The sequence below is a fragment of the Mercenaria mercenaria genome, chromosome 2 (genome assembly GCF_021730395.1).
Source record: "Mercenaria mercenaria strain notata chromosome 2, MADL_Memer_1, whole genome shotgun sequence".
Lineage (NCBI taxonomy): Eukaryota > Metazoa > Mollusca > Bivalvia > Venerida > Veneridae > Mercenaria > Mercenaria mercenaria.
In genome coordinates this window covers 62117301-62138561 of record NC_069362.1, presented here as the reverse complement: position 1 = coordinate 62138561, position 21261 = coordinate 62117301, and the positions used below count along the sequence as shown (strand labels likewise).

The following is a 21261-nucleotide window of genomic DNA, read 5'->3' as shown; positions in this document are numbered from 1 at the left end:
CTATAAATAATTAATGGAAACTTATAACTGTCTGGACAATCATGTTGTGTTGCTTCTCAAATGCTGATTCTACAGATTGTGATGATACAAGATTTCTACATGGAAACATGGAAATTGCATCCTGGGAGTTTTTTTGACAAATGTACTCTTTTTAAATAACATGGGAAATGTTATCCTTACGTAAAAGTATATAAATCTATTTAGCAGCAGTTGAACGATGAAAACAGCGGGAGTTTCGACTTAGAGTGTTGCAGACAACAGACTACCATCAAGCAAATGCATTACAGTGTCAATTAATACTACGTCTTTGATAATTTTATACAACATACAGCTATTTGTTTACGATTTTAGTACCAAAGAACGCATAAAAGAGCGAATTATCAAACATTTAAGTAGGCAAACAACACTAGGACCACCGGGAACTGTCTCTGTTTATACCAATCGTGTACCGAGTCACTTCGTTCGCCATTATATATATGAAGAGTATTTGTCTCGGCCGGATATCGAATAAAATGAGAACTACTCTCAAGTTGACAGCTATGTAGAAAAAATCCATATTTATTATGGACTTACAATGTACAACCCCTGCTCTCCTGTTACGAAGTGACAAAAGAACACACCTCTATGCGTTTCTAATAGCATTTTCGATTTATGTGCAAAATGAGCCCTGTACATGCGGAGGTACGTGTATGAAATTTGGAATAAATTGTAAACTAATATATTACCATTAATCAACTAAAATACAAAGATCAAACAGCATCAAGCCGAACACAACAAACAACAAAAGAACCGCTTTTCTCGCATAATATCGGACTATGTGTCTAAAGCACTCTCTGTATAGAAAAGCAAATGAACCATAATTAACAGTACAGAGAGAAGATATTCAATATCCGTCTGTAAAATGTACTAAAAAAACACATTTTTTCGCTGGGTCAAACTTTCGCGGATTTGAAATTTTGAGTTTGTTCGCGAGGTTTAATATTCGCGCCTTTGTTAAACTTGTTTTCTCCTTGAATTTGAACAATACTAATAGTGAATATCTAAGCAAGGATTATTTTTCGCGATATGAAGGACATCGCAAATATAGCGAATTTAAACCCTCGCGAAAATTTCTGCTTTTACAGTAAGTCGAGGAAGAGCAGTCAGATACTAAAATTTTTGTTAAGTTCTCTATAACTGCAAACGTCATTGGCAACTTCCCTACATGAATCAGATGCGGCTGGTAGATTTCTCCAAACATATTGTCACGAGAAGATTGCCTCGTCCGCAAGATAAGCTTGAAAGCAATTGGTGGACAGTTACTTGCTATAATTTACAAAAGGGGAAAATATATTCTTGCCTTCATAATGGGGAAAGTACATAATTATCAAATCACATGCAGGGATAGACATTCCTGTCTTTCTCAAGGGAAAACCCTTGTCTAAAATAGCGTGCACTTAAGTGACGTTACTTATTAATAAAAATGACTTCATTTATTTCTTTATGACGAAAGGCAAGGTCAATGATATTACACGTCTACATGTGAATGCCGGCAGATTTTTTTTATATTTTTCTATATATGACATCTATTTAACATTTCTTGCAACGGTCCAAATCTAAGAAAAGATACAGTTTAGATAAGCCTTTCAGTGTAATGATTCAGGGGATAAAATTATGCAAATGACAGGACACATGAGGTTGCCCATCTATCATTCAATTTAATATCCATATTTAAATTACATTATATCGTGTTAGCGCATTACCACGCTGATTTTCATGAGACGTTAACTTTTTATGAAAGCAATGAATTTTATCACTTCTATCATGTTAGGAGATGAATAGCGCTTTTGCCTACGAAATACTCACATTTTGCCCGTGCATCAGCCCAAAAGAACAGGTTTTAACAATTAATGATTATATGACATTATAGTTTAAGGGAGTAGTTTCAATGAATACGATATGGCTACTTGATTCAGTTTTATACATTTTAAAATTATGAAAGTTTTATGCAAACAAAATATCCGTAATTTATTAATATTTGAGCATCAAGGTCACATGTCCTTAAGTTAATATGTTATATTGCAATGTTTAGTTATTCGGTCAAATATTCAAAGTTATCATGAACCTTAACCTTTTATCTCAAGAAGTTTTCGTAGTTGATATTGGTAAACAGGCTATTGCTCGTAGCAGATATTTGTTAATTGATGAAAAGCTTTGTGCAATGTTATCAAATAAATGCTTGTTAAAAGCATGAAAAAAACTTATTTTTGTAAATTTAGATTTTCTTTAGCTGTATTCTTTTATATTCAGTTGTGCCGATGGGTGTTTCGGAATTTCAGACGTTTTGAAATTTCTATTTATAGTAATTGGAGATAAAGTTTTAGACTAATTTGAAACTAAATATTAAGCAGTGTTTAATTTATCCCTTTACTGCGTTAGAATAATGTTCTTACATCATTTACGTTTTAAAAGGAAATGTACTGTCTCACAAATAAAGTAAATACTGTTAAAAGCTTAAACGCGTCTTTTGTAAGAATTCTTAAGGCACTTTTATCAGCATACAAGATGTAGAATTAAACATAATGGACTTAATGGGTTCTTTCAGTTGTAAAATGGGTTTTGTATTATATAAAAATGTTTTGGACCGTGTATTACCAGAATATGCAGATATATATTTATAGCTATATACATGCAAAGTAAAAGTGACTATGATTTTGTCGACTATATAACCAGACTTCTTAAGCAGTACTAGTATGTGAGAGAAAAGATATTAAAAAGCAAAACAGAATAAAATATTAATGTGTCTCAAACGTGGAATGGGATTTTTGTAAGATCAGAAAAAGGTCCAGCTTCGTTATACAAATGAATCCGAAAATTATCAGTTTAGCTGTCTGTCTAAATACGTGTGAAATTCAATAAAATATTTTCATATTATAGAAGAGAGAGCAAAAACAGCTTTACACAATCATTGAACATTTGCATTTCAAAACTAGCGCTTTACCGACATCAGAAGTTATTACTTTTTTTGTAAAACATTTTCCCTGGATGTTGATTTCGCACGGTGCCATTTTGTGTCGTATGTGTTGTCATCCGTTTTAGCAGTACTGCAGATTAGGTATGAATCGCGATAGCTTTGTTTTCGTCAATATTCACGAACAGTGCTTATGGCGAGTTCATAGTATTCGTGACGATTAAGCTGCCTCTTATCCTTAAACACAAACACTCACGTTTCATGAGTTCTTAAAGGCTGCTTACCTTTGAATCGCTATATAAAGCCTGTGCGAAAATGATCCAATTTACAGTAATTCGCAATACGAGTAAGTCTGATGTTGTAAAGTTTGAAGACGAGTCTCATAACCCAAGCTTACGACTGACTATCTCTGACCACTATCTGAAAATACAATGATAAGGTTTTTTCAGTGAATGTATTTTATCTTATATATTGTTTGGTTAGAGTCACACAGACACAATTGTCTGGGTCATATGGCTACTTTTTTTTTAGCTTTTTATTGTAGAGGAATACCTTTTGTTTCCCTCCTATCATGGTTTCGGTCGGGTATCTGTGTAGAACCACACATCTTCCGTAAGCCTAACATGAAGAAGCGAGGTTTCGAACCCACATCGGTAAGGGACAAGAAAACTCGGTGTCAACGACCTCGGCCACCCGCCACGGAGGCTCCTTACAATTCATTCCGGGAATGGTCTCAAAGTCTTTAAACTGATCTTTCCAGCAATAACCATGAACGTTTAAATATGGTGATTTTTGGGGTATGTAAACAGTAACGCCAAAAAGCAGGAATACGAATATATATGTAGTAACAACCTTATCGGTTCGTTTGATCGCCATTTCTGTGTTGTACTTTTTGCTATCATCATTAAGACTGTTCAGAGCTCTGTTAACATAATGCAGATTGCACAGCCATTGAGTAAACATTTGAAATGTTAAAACGATTAGGTAACATCGGTTATTTTTATCTGGCCGCATGTAAATCAATAAAACAACAATTTATAATTTCCCAAATGGACCAGAAATACTAGTGAAGTGTGCTCAATATAAATTATGGTTTAATTCACCAGTTTTGAGAGCTATTTGTTGAAGTAGTTTGCAGATATCGGAATACAGTGAATGTCGACATCCATCAGTTAACTTCAAAAATTAGCGTATTTAATTGAATTCATTTAGGTATATAAAACCAATTAAATAAAAACACTTTTAACTGGAGCGTTATCATGGCAAAGCCTAAAGGTATGTATTATGTGCTTGTACTTTTATATGTTAAAACTTTATTTGATCATGTATTGCCCAGGGATACATTAAGTAAAATCAGAATTTATACTAATTGTAACAAACATGTCTTATAGCCTTTTTTTATTATCATATATGAGGGACAACGTTGCACACTTATTTTTTTTCTCATTTTTATATTTAAAATACATATAACACGTAAAATTCTAAAGCATTAGAGCTTTTGAGTCAGCACTAATTGTATGCTGCATAATGATAAATGACGTAAGAAACGCAAGTTGTGATAGTTACAAAGAACATTTTTTTTAATAGATACCTTACACCGATTCCGCATAGGATTAGTTATCTTATGGATTAAGAGGGTCAAGTATTACAATGTGTATGTTTTTCTACATTTTGAAGTTTTAAGCGGCTTCTAACTCCAGGACAATCCCGTTTTTGCAAATGTGTTGTCTTTAAAAGTAAAATATATTTTCGGTAGATATTGCTCTAATGATAAAAACAAATTCTCTACAGCACTCCGTAACGTAAAATCTGGAACGAATCACGATAAGGAAACATTTCTGTCCAAACCAGTGATGTGTGATATGTCGTAAGACGCTTAACTTTTCCTCAATTTTATTTCAGAACTAAATAATATTTAGACACCGTCGTTGTAATAGTCAATGAAGACTGACAATCAATTTACATTATTGCCGTCGGCATCTTACTACATTTGTATCAAACAAATATTAATGTCCTATCACATAAGTTAATAACCCCGACTTGGTTTTGACATCTGCCCACGGCGAAGAAAATCGTGAAACTATTATTTTAGATAGTGATCTGTTCAACGTTAAGAAAATATACATAATATGTCAACTTACTGTGGGTTAAGAATAAAATTTATGACTGTAAAATTGTATTTCCGAATAATAATGACTCCCTATAATATTTAGCATACATGAATCAGTCCATTTGGTGACGTAGGTAGATTATAAGCTTTTAAACATGTTTAAGATAAAAAGACGTTTATTACCTAACTTATTATGGCTGGTCCATAGTATGAGCTATTAACCAGTCAATAGTTCAAAAGTCAATTTGGTAGGCTAAAATAAAACCTTGAGGAAAATTAAAATATGAAAATTAATTTCTAATGTCATGTAGTAAAACGTTCGCCAGACAATAGTCAAAACTATTAACCTTTAGCCCTTCGAACCTAGGACTTCAGTTCTTACTGTTGACCGGTTAACCAATCAAAAAATGAAAAATGTTATGAATAATAACAGTTAAATTTAATGGTCGAATTTAACTTAAAAGGTTTAAAAGGTTTTTAGTTAGATATATTTATGTTCAACAAAATTAAAGGACATATTTACACAGCACAATACTCTAGAGAAGACTGGGTTCATCAAGAAGTGCTGTCAGATAACAAAGGGAGACACATCCTTAAACCTTAATGGCGTGAATATCTTGCTTTGTTACCGCCCTTACATTGTCTGCCGGATTTTTTTTTCAGTAATGTTTTTGGAGAAAACTCCAATGCTGATGCGTTTACGTAAATGACAATGGCGTAAACTGCTATATGTTAGTATCTTTAGTTTGTTCAAATAAAATATGTATATTACTTTAATACTAAAATAAATTCTTACGTGACGTTTTATTAATAAGCAAGACAGTATGTAAAACGTTTTTACGGATACTATATATCGAGATATGTCGCCCATTTTAGTAGTGCAAAAGTTCGACTTTGAATATTCAGTTTAATATAAAATATTTTCTAAAACTAAACGGGAATCTGTAGTAGCGCTTGACCTTATTTAAATAAACAGACTCAATCAACAAAGTTCATTGGAATGGTTTTACAGTTAATGCCATCTATCAAATGATTAACATTTTGGAAAAAGAATCGAAATGCACATAGAATTTCTTATGCAATTGATATTCAAATCAAATGTAATTGTATAATTTTAGTCATGTTATATAATATGGATGGTCATATCTATTTGTTACTTCGCATAAGGAATACCGTTTTGTGGAGGAACGTCATCCTGTTGAGGTTCAAGCTGTTTCCGATTGAAAATTGTTTGTAGGACAAGAGATATGAACTTAACTCTTTTCCTTTGTATGTCTATACGTACGTTCGTTTATTTTCTTCCTTAAACGTTGTTAATATTTGAACTGTATTCTTCAGATGAAGCATTCTTGCGACATATTATTATAATCATGCTACCAGAATAAGCTGAAAATGATAGTTTCATTAATATGAATAATGGTGTTTAACATTTGTTTTTGATTGGAGGACTTCAAACAAAAATAAAGACAACTATACGTTAAATTGATTTAATACCCCTATATATGTATTCTGCAGTCGGTCGCAAAGCGCCCAGGGGATTTTGTTTCGTTTTATGAATTGTACTGTGATTATAAGTGTGTCCTTTGTCTGGTCGTTTTTATTGGTCTTAGGCAATTTGTAAAAACCATGTCTGTTGGATTGAGGATTTTGTTGGTCTGCCTGAAAGGGTCGATTTTACATAACTTTTCTTGGAAGTCCGCTCGTTCTTTTTATTCCTTTTGTTCTACACAAAAGTATTAAAGGTACTTGATGAAATTAAATGTTTTTAATTATCTGTCTGTTTTTTATTTCTGTATGCCTCCTCGATCTCAGATAAACGCCGCAATGTAGCGATACGTTGGATACCGTCCTCCACCGCTGCCCTTCACCGATCCTTTGAATTTGAGAACATAATTACGTAGATATTACATAAATTGCCCAGTATATTGGGGTTCATTGTTAGGCAATTGGGAATATAAGCGGTATTACAATCAGATTAGCTTTTATATCAATCATCTATGTAGAGCAATACGAACGGCTTTGTTTCATTAAGTGATCTTAAGGGACAAGTCCTAAGCAATTGTATGACAGATCTTGTTACTGAAGCAATAAAAGAATAGCCGGATATGACCGATTTGCTAGTAGAAAAACAATAATTACCCGACATATTATCTATTTGGACTGGTTAATTTGCCAGCCCACACTTGGAATTGTTCTCGGATTATATGTTAACTTTGTATACTTTACAAGTGCTTTCTGTGGCCTCTCAGGGAAATAGTTAGATAGTGTTTTGTCTGCCTAATTAAAAAAAGTCTATTATATTCCATTATGTTGTTTGAAGAGACCAATTTGAACAAATTTGCAATGGAAATGTATTTCTAATTTCTCGTTCGATTAAAAATCTCGCCTACATCAATTGTATTTTATAAAATTCGTATTCGCACGTAATTTGAACGTATGCCTTCAAGTCCACATTAGGTACGCAACTTAAACGTATGCCTTCAAGTCCACATTACGTACACAACTTAAACGTATGCCTTCAAGTCCACATTACGTACGCAACTTAAACGTATGCCTTCAAGTCCACATTACGTACGCAACTTAAACGAATGCCTTCAAGTCCACATTACGTACGCAAATTAAACGGATGCCTTCAAGTCCACATTACGTACGCAACTTAAACGTATGCCTTCAAGACCACATTACGTACGCAACTTAAACGTATGCCTTCAAGTCCATATTACGTACGCAACTTAAACGTATGCCTTCAAGTCCAAATTAATTGGAGATGCATAACATTGTATGTAATTATCATTTTCAGTCGATGTGCAGTTGGAACATTGAATATATCTGTTTCATTTAAATGGTGTGCTGAATCATAAATGCGAGCAAAGGTTTAATGTGTGCTCATAGAGTTCAGCAACTAAAATGTGGTTGCAAATATATCACAGTACCTTGTGAACCCGGCAGCTACTCGGGAATTTTCAGAAACGCTTTTCAGTGTTTCCCACCCAACTGATCTCTCTGTCGTGGGGGCTGGTCAGATCGCTCTGTGTCTGTACTAGTAGAAAATGAATTATGCGCCCTGTGTGGCTGCTTTGAACTATGTAAAGCGCCTTTGAACGTGAAATTGATCATGAAAACGGCGCTATATAAATCTGGTATAATAATAATAATAATAATTTCGGTTGTGTTTCCTTTAGCTGTCAGATATTTGTTTAGTACATGCTACGGGATGAAATATGTTGTACACTTTTCCGTGTAACGTTTCAAGTGTTTGATATTTCAAGGTGTTTTTTGTGAAAATTTACATGTGTTGTCTTTTGATGGTATCATTTCAAGGCAACTGTTCACGAATTTCATGTTAGGGTATCATTTCAGGGCAACTGTTCACGAATTTCATGTTAGGGTATCATTTCAAGGCAACTGTTCACGTAGTGCATGTGATGGTATCATTTCATGGTTATTATTTTTGAGGATGGATCCATGACATCTGATGGAATACTTAACAAATTTGTCGATTGTAACAGTGTGATTTTGTCGAAAAGTGTCAACAAATTTTGAAAACTGTCTATAAAACGTCTAAAATATTGAGAAAATAAATTAACGGCGATCAAAATAACGCAGCATTCATTTGAATAATTTATTTTTTACAATACAACATATTCAGTCAAATCAGGTAATTCAGTACGGTAACACTTTAGGTATTCATTTGTGGCTTTTGACTGGAATCGGGACGATCCGCTGTACTTCTTACCTGAGAAAAATAACTGAAAATGCCGCTATCTCATAAATAAATTCTATGAAGAATGTACCATTAAACATTTTTCACAGCTTTAAATGTTTATATATACATATTTCACAAAGTTTATTTTTGTATAAATTTTCATTCTATTGTCCAAGTAAACAAAACTTACCTTCTGTCTTTCTTCCGAGCAATCATCGCGGTGTCTGTTCTAGCCTGCTCACTCTTTCGATCGTCCAAAAACAGGTTAATGTTTGGGTGATGGGCCTTTTTAGCTGTTTACAGTATCATACTACTATTTTTTTAATTACGTCATTGTTACGTCATTATTCATTATATTGATAATGTATCAGATCTAACAAACATATTTTTGTTTTCAGTGTCGTCTGCAGTAGTAATCGCCGGATCTGTGTTAGCGGTTGTGGTGGCAGTTCTCATCATTGTAGTCGTATGGCGGCTGTGCAGTGTCAAGAAACGTCGCCGGTCGTCAAGCTATGAACAGATTGTCTCGCAACACAGGAAACATTCTAAAGTGGAAATAGGCAACCTTCCTGATGGAATTACCGCGTAAGTTACAATCATTTTACCGGTCTGTGAAAGTATACTGTTACATGAGACTTAACATTTATGTCTTAATTTCATGGAATATAAAGTTAGTACTTTATGTTTGATGCAATGATCTTTTAGACAGAAAAACATATAGTTCATCTTTCATATCGGAAGCATTCCCGTGGTAATGGCTTTATCATATTGAAACATTTTGAACCTTATGTGATCTCAACATATCACAAAGAATGCTGACGTGAAAATCACGAAAAAGAGTTTATTATCAAATCCATCTTAATATTTAACACTTACTGAGGAAAGGTACTGAAAGACTAGAAGTTCTCTAGTTAGATATTGTATTAAAAAGAAGTGATTTATACACTGGGAACAAGTGTTTAATTGTCTTAGAAAACGTTTGGCGATTTTTATGGTAATGTGAGTTTGTATCGACATTTCATTCAGAGACTATGACGAGTTTTAAACAGTGCCTGCTTTTGCTTCAATAGTTACCCTTCATATTGTCACGTAAGAAAAGATCATTTAATTTGTAGGAATTTAGACATTTGCTGGTCCCTAATATTTTAGCAGTGCACTTGAGTTAGAATATATGACATAAGTTCTCTAAACATACAGATCAGCTCACGCGGAAAACCCACTTTCCGTTTTTCCTCGAAGGAAAAATCTTGTATAGCGAGGAATTCCTCCAAGTACTGCCTAATTCTGACTCGGAGTACCGACTGTTATAGTTTTATTACTTTAGCGGAATTTCGTCGAGTCACTCCGAGAAATTACTTGGCGGAACTCCGAGTCGAAATTATACAGGTAACACTATAATGATTTCCGGTATTTTATGGCCACTCCGCGCGACTCCGAGTCTGTAATAAACAATAAATCTGTCATTTCGAGTGCCGCGAGATAATTTGACGAAACTTCGAGGCAGTATTTCCTTACTTGGACGGATTTTTTTTTTATATAATTAGCTTGTTCTTTTAATTGTATGAAATTGGTGTGAATTTTGATATTGAAATAGTTTCTGACCATGCGAATTAGATTAAGAGGTACAGTTATGTTTAATAAACTATCAAACGAAATTAAACAAACTTTCATATCACCGCCGTTAAAGGAAAGTGATTTGTTAACTTTTGATATTTAAATAATTTCTGACTTAGCGAATTAAATTTAGGAAAAATGTCGTGTAATAATTTATGCACTAAATTAAGAATAATTTATAACTAGATAAACTTTGAAATAACACTCGCTAAAGTAAATTGTTCAGTATTGAAATATATGCGAATTAGATTTAGAAGTAAGTTTATGTAGAACGGAATAATTATTAATCATATATAATTAAACAAACTTCCAAATGACCGCCGTTAAAGGAAACTGCTTCGTTAAATTTTGATATAGGAACAATTTCTGATTTCGCGAATTTAATTTAGAAATAAAGTCATAAAAAATGCACTAAATTACATAATTATGAATATTTTATAACTAGATAAACTTTAAAAATACACCCGCTAGAAAGTATTAAGAATTATATAAAACTAAGCAAACTTTCAAATAACGGCCGTTAAAGAATAGTGATTTGTTAAATATTATGTTGAAATAGTTTCTGACAGTGCAAATTAAATTTAGAAATAAACTGATGTAAAATGGACAAAATTATAAACTATATAAAACTAGATAAACGTTAAGATAATGGCCGTTGAAGAAAAGTTACTTTTATAAATTAATAAAAATTATAGGAGAAATGATTTATTTTTTTGAAGGAATTATAAATGGGATAAGAAATACTACTGCCGTATAAAGTGATAAAATATCATAAGTAAACAGAAAAATTTAGTTTATTTTAAAGTAAGATAAAAATACTACAGTATTATTTTTATTTACAAATACTGTGTTATTTCGCGTATTACTATCATAATGTAAAATATAATCACCCTGCTCCGAGTAATCTGAAATCTGTGCTCGAAGTTACTCGAAGGCCCATTAAAATTTGTATAGGTAATTATTTATTCGTCTCGGAGTCACTCGAAGGAATTCCGTCAGGTGACTCGGAAACAAAAGAAAGCAATATAGTTGTGTATTCCGCTAATTGGATTTCATCTCGAGTCACTTCGAGGATTTCCTTCGAGTGACTTCGCATAAATCCTCGGAGTCAGATAGCGAAATTCCTTGACGGAAAATGGCTGACTCGAAGAAACTTCGAGTCGGAGCCTTGGTACTCGTTTTGGCCATCCTCCGAGGATCGAGTAGAATGGGTTTTCCGCGTGAGCTGATCTGTATGAAATCAACACTACGTTTTAAGACTTAAAACATCAGGTTTCAGCTGGCAAATTAAAAAGCGAGTGTGGTGTTTTTTCCTCACGTGACACCACGCATTTTGAAATTATCCGCTCTTCAATAGTATTTTAAAGACATTTTAATCATTTTAGAGCATTAACAATCGTCAAGATTAGTGAGTGAATCTCACAGAACACATTTCTAATGAGAATAATTAAGTTCTAGTAAAAGCCCATATAAAAGCACAACTCGTAAAACTGCATTCTACAGACGTCAGTTTTTCCCTAGAAACGCTACAAAATCACCTCAAATTGACGTCGAACATCATATAATAACTTGTGATTATTGCTTTTTATTGTCCTTTTCAGTTAAGTACTCTCAGTTTCATAATTAAAATCTGAATTTTAACTGAACTGAAATTTGAAATCAAATAAAGGTTCCTGTCAAATAGCAATGATATTAGCAGGCATATCAATTTTCATTTAGATAGCTCGCAGGAAGGAAACGCACTACAGTAACTGTTAACTTCAAACGATCCCTACTAGGATCTTCTTTATTTTGTAAGATTCAGATGTAACATGGCTACATACTTTTTTAAAGATAAAGCAATAAGATGGTCATAGTAGCAATTTGTCAAATTTAACGTTAATTGCCTAAATGCCTTAAGTGGCTAAATTTTATAATTACAGAAATTGAGACAGTTTACAAATTAAAACAACACGTATGTAGAAACAAAAATATTGTTACGGAGAAGGCAAATCAACCAGTTTGCTTAATTATTCTTGTTAAGTAACTTTTGTATATATACTGGTAAATGTTACCCTGTGCAAATTCAGACTATAATAATGGTCAATATCTTTTATCAGACCATTTTCCGAGTTATTGAGATTCTAAATGTAATCGTGCGATGGTATATACTAGTATATTGTCTTCATAATGTGTTGTAACTTCCTAAAAGATACGTTGTGTACGATTGTGGTGTTATGTACATTGTGTCTGACATATTATTCATTATTATACCGGAATTTTATGATAATTGGATTCTTGTATCAAATTATGCGGGGTTATACGTGTTAATTACTTACTTATATCCGAAAATCTGTAATAAAACAAGATGTGTTACTGTATCATATGATACATGTATTTTCATTACAGGGAAAACCTGAAGACATTTTGTGTCCGAATGCATATGTCTGAAGACAGTATTTCCTTATTAGTGAGGACAACGTTCTCATTTGTATCAATTATATAGAAAACCAAAAGACATACAACCTCAGAGACTGCACAAATATTAATAACAATATTTTCTATTCTTTTATAGCAATATCGGTCGTCTCATTTGTTCTCTTTACAAAATAATATTTTGTCTCCCTCCTTTGCACAAAGGAGTATTATAATACAATTGAAACACTATATCTCGAACTCGCTTATCTCAAAATTCCGTTTATCTCAGATATGAGCCGCGCCATGAGAAAACCAACATAGTGGGTTTGTGACCAGCATGGATCCAGACCAGCCTGCGCATCCGCGCAGTCTGGTCAGGATCCATGCTGTTCGCTAACAGTTTCTCAAATTCCAACAGGCTTTAAAAGCGAACAGCATGGATCCTGACCAGACTGCGCGGATGCGCAGGCTGGTCTGGATCCATGCTGGTCACAAACCCACTATGTTGGTTTTCTCATGGCTGGATCCATGCTGGTCGCAAAGCCACTATGTTGGTTTTCCCATGGCACAGCTCATATATTTTCGAGTTCTGTCGTAGAGTTTATAGTTCACACATTTAAAACCACGTTGTGAAAATTTCTCAGTATGTTGTTATAAGCATCGAAATAGAAATTGCTAAAGTTTGTGAATCCTAAACAAAAAAAAGATGTTTTGAAGGAATGATCAATGTTCTTGTACACATTCCATTTTGAAATTGCTTAATAACTGTTTAATACTCCTGAGGTTTTATGTTATATTGCAGTTTTGGGTATAAATCAAACGAAGTTTGAATAGAATAGCTTCCTTAAAACAAAATAAAATTTTCTTTCTTTGATAATGACGATATGATTTTGCTGCTCATTAGTTATTAAAACTTCAATAGATATGTTAAATTGGCTTAGTAAAACATTTACTTGATGCTAATGGACAACTTTCTGACAATTAACAGAGAAATATTCCCCTTCGTTACTCAGTATACAGCAATGTCTTTTTTTCCAGAGAATGATTTTTTTTAAGAGTTTAAGTATATACATAATGATTATGATGTTGAAAGCTTTTAATTTTATGAAAGCTTGGGACTAATTCAGTCATTACTTCCTTTTTTTCTTTTATTTGTATTGCCAGAAGATTTGTGGCTAGACATGCTGCATTTGAGCCGCGCCATGAGAAAACCAACATAGTGGCTTTGCGACCAATATTGATCCAGACCAGAATATGCATCCGCGCAGTTTGGTCAGGATCCATACTGCTCGCTGTCAAAGCCTATTGCCATTAGAGAAACCGATAGCGAACAGCATGGATCCTGACCAGACTGCGCGGATGCGCAGGCTGGTCTGGATCCATGCTGGTCGCAAAGCCACTATGTTGGTTTTCTCACGGCGCGGCTCATTTGTTTTCACTACAGAGAAAATATTACCTTTAAGTTCATATGTTAAACCGTATTATAATATAATGTTATTAATCAAGCAATTTCATATTGGCCTTGTTATTTGTCCAAGGGTAGTCGTATTGGCCCGAGGCCGTAGGCCGAGGGCCAATACGACTGCCCGAGGACAAATAACTAGGCCAATATGAAATCGCTTGATTAATGATAATATTATTATTCAACTTTCAACTGTTGGCGGTAACAGTATAAGAACTCTGTGAGTTACCTTATGACAGCTATGCGCGTTCAGGTGAAAAATCGTGTCATTCTTTGACAAGTTGTTTACAGTTTAGACGTATTTTAGAAATCATGATCATTTTCGCCAGTAAAACAGAATGAGTTGTATGTAGGTACTTGAGATAATTTTGAAAGATACTTTTAATGCGGCAAAATCAAGAGTAACTAGAACATACCTTATTTTTTGGAATTCCTATTTATTTTCTTTAGCGAGTACCATACCATTTGAACTGTGATAAAAACTGCTTTAAAAGTCGTTTCCTTTTAGGCTGCAAGCAACGAGACACAAAATTATACACATATGTGTTGATCAAGATAATACAACCAATCAAGCACATATTATATAGTCCCATGCCTCGTTTAATTCTTATCCGAAATTGTTTGCAGTTCACAACTGACACTCTTGTTCGCCAATTTATTTATCCACTTTCCAGCACTTGAATCGCTATTTATCATTGCACAAATAGTCCACACTATCAAAATGTCTGTTAAAGATAAGTCTCATCCTTTTAATTAATCTGAGTTTCCATATTTTCTTATTATTTTCCTTGACAACTGCTAGAATTTCTGACAGGAAACACTTGCATTTTACACAATACCGAATAAGCGAAAGTACCGTTGTAATCTCCGAAGACGTACATCCCGCTCAGTCATACTTGGTTATTAAATTCAAACATGTTGGATGACTTTTTTTTATCAAAATGTGAAAAAAAAAATGTAATCTATAACTCTGATGTAAAACAAAATGGCGTCATTTAAAAATCAAACGGAAGTGGCTTCTCCGTATTGGCCCTCTCTTTTGAACCAATCAAAATGCTTGAATTCCGTATTGGCCCTGTTTTTTCGTATTGGCCCTGTTTTTCTCATATTGGCTCAGTTATGTTTTGTATTAGCTCTGTCTGTTTCATATGATGTTTGCAATTGATCTAATACAGTGTGTAATATTGTAAAGTTGAATAATAATATAGCGTTATTGCCTCTTTTGTACTAATTATAAATCAGACATATTACGCCTCCGAACGTATTAAGGAAGAATTTTAAATCCTTTTTTGCAATGTCAGTCGCCTTATTTGTACTAATAATGCAAATAGATTAGACACGTTACTCTTTCGTATGCACCTCATTTGTACCAATTGTGCAGAAAGAACTAGACATGTTACCAAATGCATCCCATTTGTACTTATTATGTAGAAACACTCAGACACGTTACTCTTTCGAATGCTCCTCTTTTGTACAAATTACGTAGAGAGAAAAAAACAAGCACTTTACTCTTTTGAATGTACCTCATTTGTACTGATTATATAGCAACAAACAAAACATCTTCATCAGATTATTAGTTTGTAGCGATGCAATTTGCTTCGTTTATAATAATCATACAGTACAGAAAAGTCCGAATGCACTATATACATTTAAATAATGATAATCGCCTAAATTACGTTTCAGCTATTAAATCTATCTTAGAGTCGTGCAGATTATTAAAAGATTAAAAGATTTACCAGTATAGGAAGCAGCATGCTGAATATCGCCGAACGAGCAATGCATTGGAATTGGTGTGCACTGGGTGCTTCTGTTACGTTCCAGTATTTTCAAGCGTACCAGTTGCTTTCCCATAAACTTCCATTCTAAAATTGTGGCGTTTTTCCATATATCGAATCATCTGTAACTAAGATATATATTTTTTTAATTACTATCTTAGTTCCACCAAAATATTGAACGAAAAACATATGTCTTATGGTGATATTTTATTTTAGTACTTTTATGTGAATATTATGACCGCCTGTTTACAGTGTTTGATTGGAGAAAAAATCGTTTCACGAAACCCTTTTTTCAGTATACAGTAAATGTAGCAAATATTGTCAAAATGTAAAACAAAGTATGTTTAGTTTGTGGCGATGGACACTGTATAATGTTTACGCCTTAATAAATTATTCTTAAAAATCTTGAAATCTTGGTAAAAACACTTTTGAAAAAAAAAAGTAACTTTATGGGTTAGTTTTCATTACTTACCAGTTAGAACGGACTAAACATGACCTTATCAACTGGTATACGATTACCTAATTCCTTCTGTACTTTTCTGAATCGGTATATATTCGACCTATCCATGACCCTGTCTAATAACAGGCAGTATTTTAAACATGTCTTTAAACGTTTTTTAAACTTAGTTTTATTTATGCCTCGAAAGGTAATTATTATTTAATGGAAAAGCCAGTACTGGTGTCATATGATCACGTGTGGTCGTGACCTCAGGGTTCTAACAAACGGTCCTGGGTTGAACGGATGACACCTTAACCTACACCACCGCTCCCTTGTTCCATTTTTATTTAGTGACAGATCAATATCCGGACAATATAACGGTAGTACTATTGTTCGCGGGCATCACATTATACTGTAAGTTGGTTCAAATAATCTAACAGGATAGGCGTGTGACAAGATTACGTAAGCTTCCCCATTTAAGCATCGTTATTAAACATAATCTCCCCAGTGTGTACCTTAAAAATACAAATTGATAAGGTCGCAGACAAAATAAATAAATTCAGTAGTGACTAGTATAAGTTTAATTACAATAATGAACTTTAGTCTGTTTCACGGCATATCAGATGTCATTTGAATACATGTTATATATCATTACTGACGGGATTCGCTGTTTCCATGTAATATCAATATATTATGATACATAATGCGCAAAAATACGATATATATGTATGTATTTTGTGACCTCCCCGCCCAAGACATTAAACTGAAGGACCGCTTAACAATATTCATCTCGAATAGAATAAAAATGTTTGGAAAAAATACATTCATAGTCTTCTTAATGTGATGAAATTTGTTCTGTTTTCCATTTGTCTGTACATGTTATACTAATTTATTGAAGTTAGATTGCGAATCAAGTCTTATATTAAACGCTCTCGACACCTGACCCATGGATTCCATACCCTCTACGGATGATCTACCACTAATTAACGAGGTGTTTTTTTCTTTCTCATGCGTTGTGCCACGTGGTTTTTTTTCTCATACGTTGTGCCACGTGAGTTTTTTCTCATGCGTTGTGCCACACGATATAAAACACTTTATCGAAAATTCAAAGAAGAGTCGAATTTAGAAATATTGAATTCAGAAATATATTTAATAACGAGTAGCATTTTCTGTCCCTAGTACTATTGCCATAGCAACAATTCTGATATATGAAATGACCTCAACTATTAATTTGCTCCAATCGATAGCGCTGCGACTGAAATAAAATGGCTTTTCATCATTTAACGACAAACCAGATATAATTTTAAACACATTGTTGGTACTTCTCCCCTTGGCTATAAATTTCTCCGGTGACACTTAAAACAGTCGTTAAGCTATTAATAACATTTAAGTAGTAAAGGCAACGTAACTGAGAGTAACTGTGTACAACATCATGTTGGACGGACAGTCATTTAATCTACCTACAGCTGAACTTATGGTGGCTGATTTCTGCCATCTCGTTCTGGCGTGTTGGCGCGTTTGCAGGGCGCCAGAACGCCAGGACGCCAGGGCGACAATTATACGCGCCAAGACGACAACACACCAAGACGATAAGTGAATGCGCCAAAACGACAAATATGGATTTTGTCGTCTTGGCGCGTATAATTGTCGTCCTGGCGTGTTGGCGACTTGGCGCCCTGCAAACGCGCTAAGACGCCAGAACGCCAGGACGACAACTTCCCAATTTAGCGTGTTTGCGCCCCCGCTAGATCGACAAATGCCTTGTTTGTCGTCTTGGTGCGTATAATTGTCGTCCTGGCGTCCTGGCGTTCTGGCGCCCTGCAAACGCGCTAACACGCCAGAACGAGATGGCAGAAATCAGCCACCATATGAACTCGCTTATTCCTAACGTTTTGAATTAACTTAAGCCCGCAGTTCCCAAATCATTTATGAACATCTTCCGGTTTTAAAGAAAAATATCACGACTAAAACTGTCTTCAGCAGGGTTGTCCAACTTCCTTTTACACTACTATTAATGTTTTAAAATGTATTTTAAATGCTGAACATTCAACAAATGTAAAACAATTATTAGGAGATAACCATATTATTAAATAACATCCCATCTATATAATATATCTCGCTAAAGGTACGTTTCGCTGTCTGCGAAAGTTTAAAGTGATATTCACCTTTTCATTTCTACAGTTACTAAAGAAAAGAAGCACCATTCAAACCAAAATAGAGGCTTTTTTGTTCAGCTAATTTACCTATTAGTAAGATCTTAAAAACTGTTTAATAACTAAAGACCTAAAGTTTAAAGTAGTAAGATACCAAGCCTTAACACTATTGTATGACCCGAGAATGTGCAGAACGTAAATTATTCTATATTTACTGTGATCAGAAACAGCTTTAACAAGATACTTGTTTCGATAATTCAAAGCATTTTTGTGACTTTTTTAAAAATGTGGTTTAGTCGGAAAATTGAATACAAAAGTAAGATGGCTTACATGTTTTATTGAAATTTCTTTATGACATTCACAATTTAGTTGTCTAAACATTTCAGAAATTTGCTTCATTTAAGATACAAACAAAAACAGTGTTGCGTTAGAAAAGTTGTTAACTGTACTTACATGCAGAGGGAACTTATATCTAAAGTAAGGAGCTACAATATCAGTAGCTTAATGCTTAGCCTTACATTTTCAAAAAAAAAAAAATCAAACAACACGAAGTCTTAGAAAATTTAACAGCATATAAAACATGTATACTACTCTACAAAATAATCGTCATTATTATAATACTGATATACGCATTGAATTCCAGAAAAGGACTGCATAAAGGGGCCACACATTCGGACAGTTCAACGCCATTTTTTCTCTTCGATGCATTTGAAATAATATCCCAGTGCTAAAATTTCACATAACTAGACTGAACCTAGCTTTCAGCAGTTGTTTAATTTTATTTCTTTACAAATGGCATTCATTCTTAAACAAGAAATATCTTTAAAAATGATGGTCGGCGAATTGTAATAAGGAAAGAAGTTTATGGATTTTTCATCTAACATTCATCTTTCATCTAACATTTTTTAAATTGCAAAACTAAACACCGCACTTTAACAATTTAAATGGTTCTCTTTTAATTTTTCGCAAAGGTTTCGTATGGTTGCAATTTTGTTTCGTTTATCCTTAGACGAATAATTACAGCAGTAGTTTGATGAAGATTCATGAAGCGGTTCATGAGAAGAGGTCATTAAACGTGTTTATATTTTTAGCTAAATTGGTCCCTATCCCCATTTGTAACAAAATAGCAGGAGACCTTACGATATTGTTACACATCGAGTTTGATAAAAATCCATTACATTTTAGTGGTTAATGCGAAGAAAGGCATATCTACTTTTAGCTATAGTGGTCCCTAATAGGGCCCAAGTTCCTATATAAATAAATTTGGAAGAGGACCTTATAATGATGCTCCAGACTAAGTATGACAAAGATCCACCAAGCTGTTCATGAGACGCTGTATAAAGGCATTTATAGTTTTAGCTCTAGCAGCCCATAAAAGGAGTCAAATGTCCCAGCTGAACAAAGTTGGCTGCGGGCCTAATAAAGATGCTACAAATCAAGTTTGATTAGAATACATGAGAAAAAATCAATTAAAGGACTTTTTTATTTATTATTTTTATTTATTTCTAAAATAGGCCAACTGATCCCGCTATAACAAATAGCATATTCGCTATTCATGAATTTTTGGACAATGACGTCACACCTATAAAAAAGTGAAGGTCAAGCAAAACATACATTTGTAATTATTTCAATATTTCTGTTTCATAAGCAAAGTTTGACCGTAGTCATATCACAAAGATAAACTGTATGCAGCGTACCTTCATTTCAGTGTAACGAGATTCAGTCATTATATAGCATACATATTATAATAATAAAACAGATTTCAATTGAGTTCAATATTTGCACACCATACTGAAGAAAAATATTCATATATAATAAATCAGTTAAATAATTTATAACAAATATATCAAAGCAAACAAGTAGCCATTTTAATATGCAACCTGAATAAGTCACAAAAGCAAGAAACCTTTTCATATACAGACGACAATTGTAACAAAGAAAATCTTTTAAAAAGCACTTCTCTACATAAAAGACTCTTATCACACCCTTATTCATGTGATACGCAGACCGTATTCAGCTCTTTATTTAATTTGATATATGTTGGTATTGAACAGGTTTTTATCATATTTATTAAACTTACTTATCATTTTGAGATATATCAATATTCTGGCTAAATATACTGAGCCAAAGTTAACTTTAAAACTGTGAACAGCGTCGTTTAGGATAAACGCTTTGTCTACATTTCACTCAGCGTAGCACAATCAACAGAGTGAAAGAAATTGACACTCTCGTCCAATCAGGCAGCGTGTTGCATAAATCTTCCATTTTGATAAATTATCTATAATGCGTTATCAAGTAGTTTGATTTGCAAATTGAAGTCACGTGGCATAGGTAACGAAAACGAATTTAGACGGCGTCGCCGAAAAAAGGGGACAACTCTTTCAGAATATTTTAGTATCCATCGTGTGTGACAGTAATGGTCAGGTAGATTGTTGGAAAAGATGATGTTCGTTTTTTGATGATATACTCCTAAACCTTAATTGTCTTATTCATCACACAATAGAATATTGAATATCAAGGACGCACATTTTGTAGCGATACAGATTGTTGAAACGCTATTCAGTGAAATGACATTAAAAAGTAGAAGAGTGGGCTGATTTGATTGAATCATCTTAAGGATGACATTTTAATATGGAGAAAGTGGGCTGACGATTT

General features: G+C 33.7%; 1 protein-coding gene across 6 annotated transcripts in view; it reads left to right on the top strand.

The window, feature by feature from the left end:
* LOC123564135 (synaptotagmin-15-like) overlaps positions 1-21261 on the top strand; it is a 397543-nt gene that overhangs the window by 221477 nt on the left and 154805 nt on the right. For 5 of the 6 annotated variants that reach the window (XM_045357483.2, XM_045357480.2, XM_045357482.2 and 2 more), the window contains exon 2: positions 9165-9351. In XM_045357483.2, the coding sequence (XP_045213418.1) occupies positions 9165-9351 (187 nt within the window). Of the gene's footprint in view, positions 1-4074; positions 4226-9164; positions 9352-21261 lie in introns of those variants that run through there. The other variant, XM_045357484.2, reaches the window with a different exon arrangement.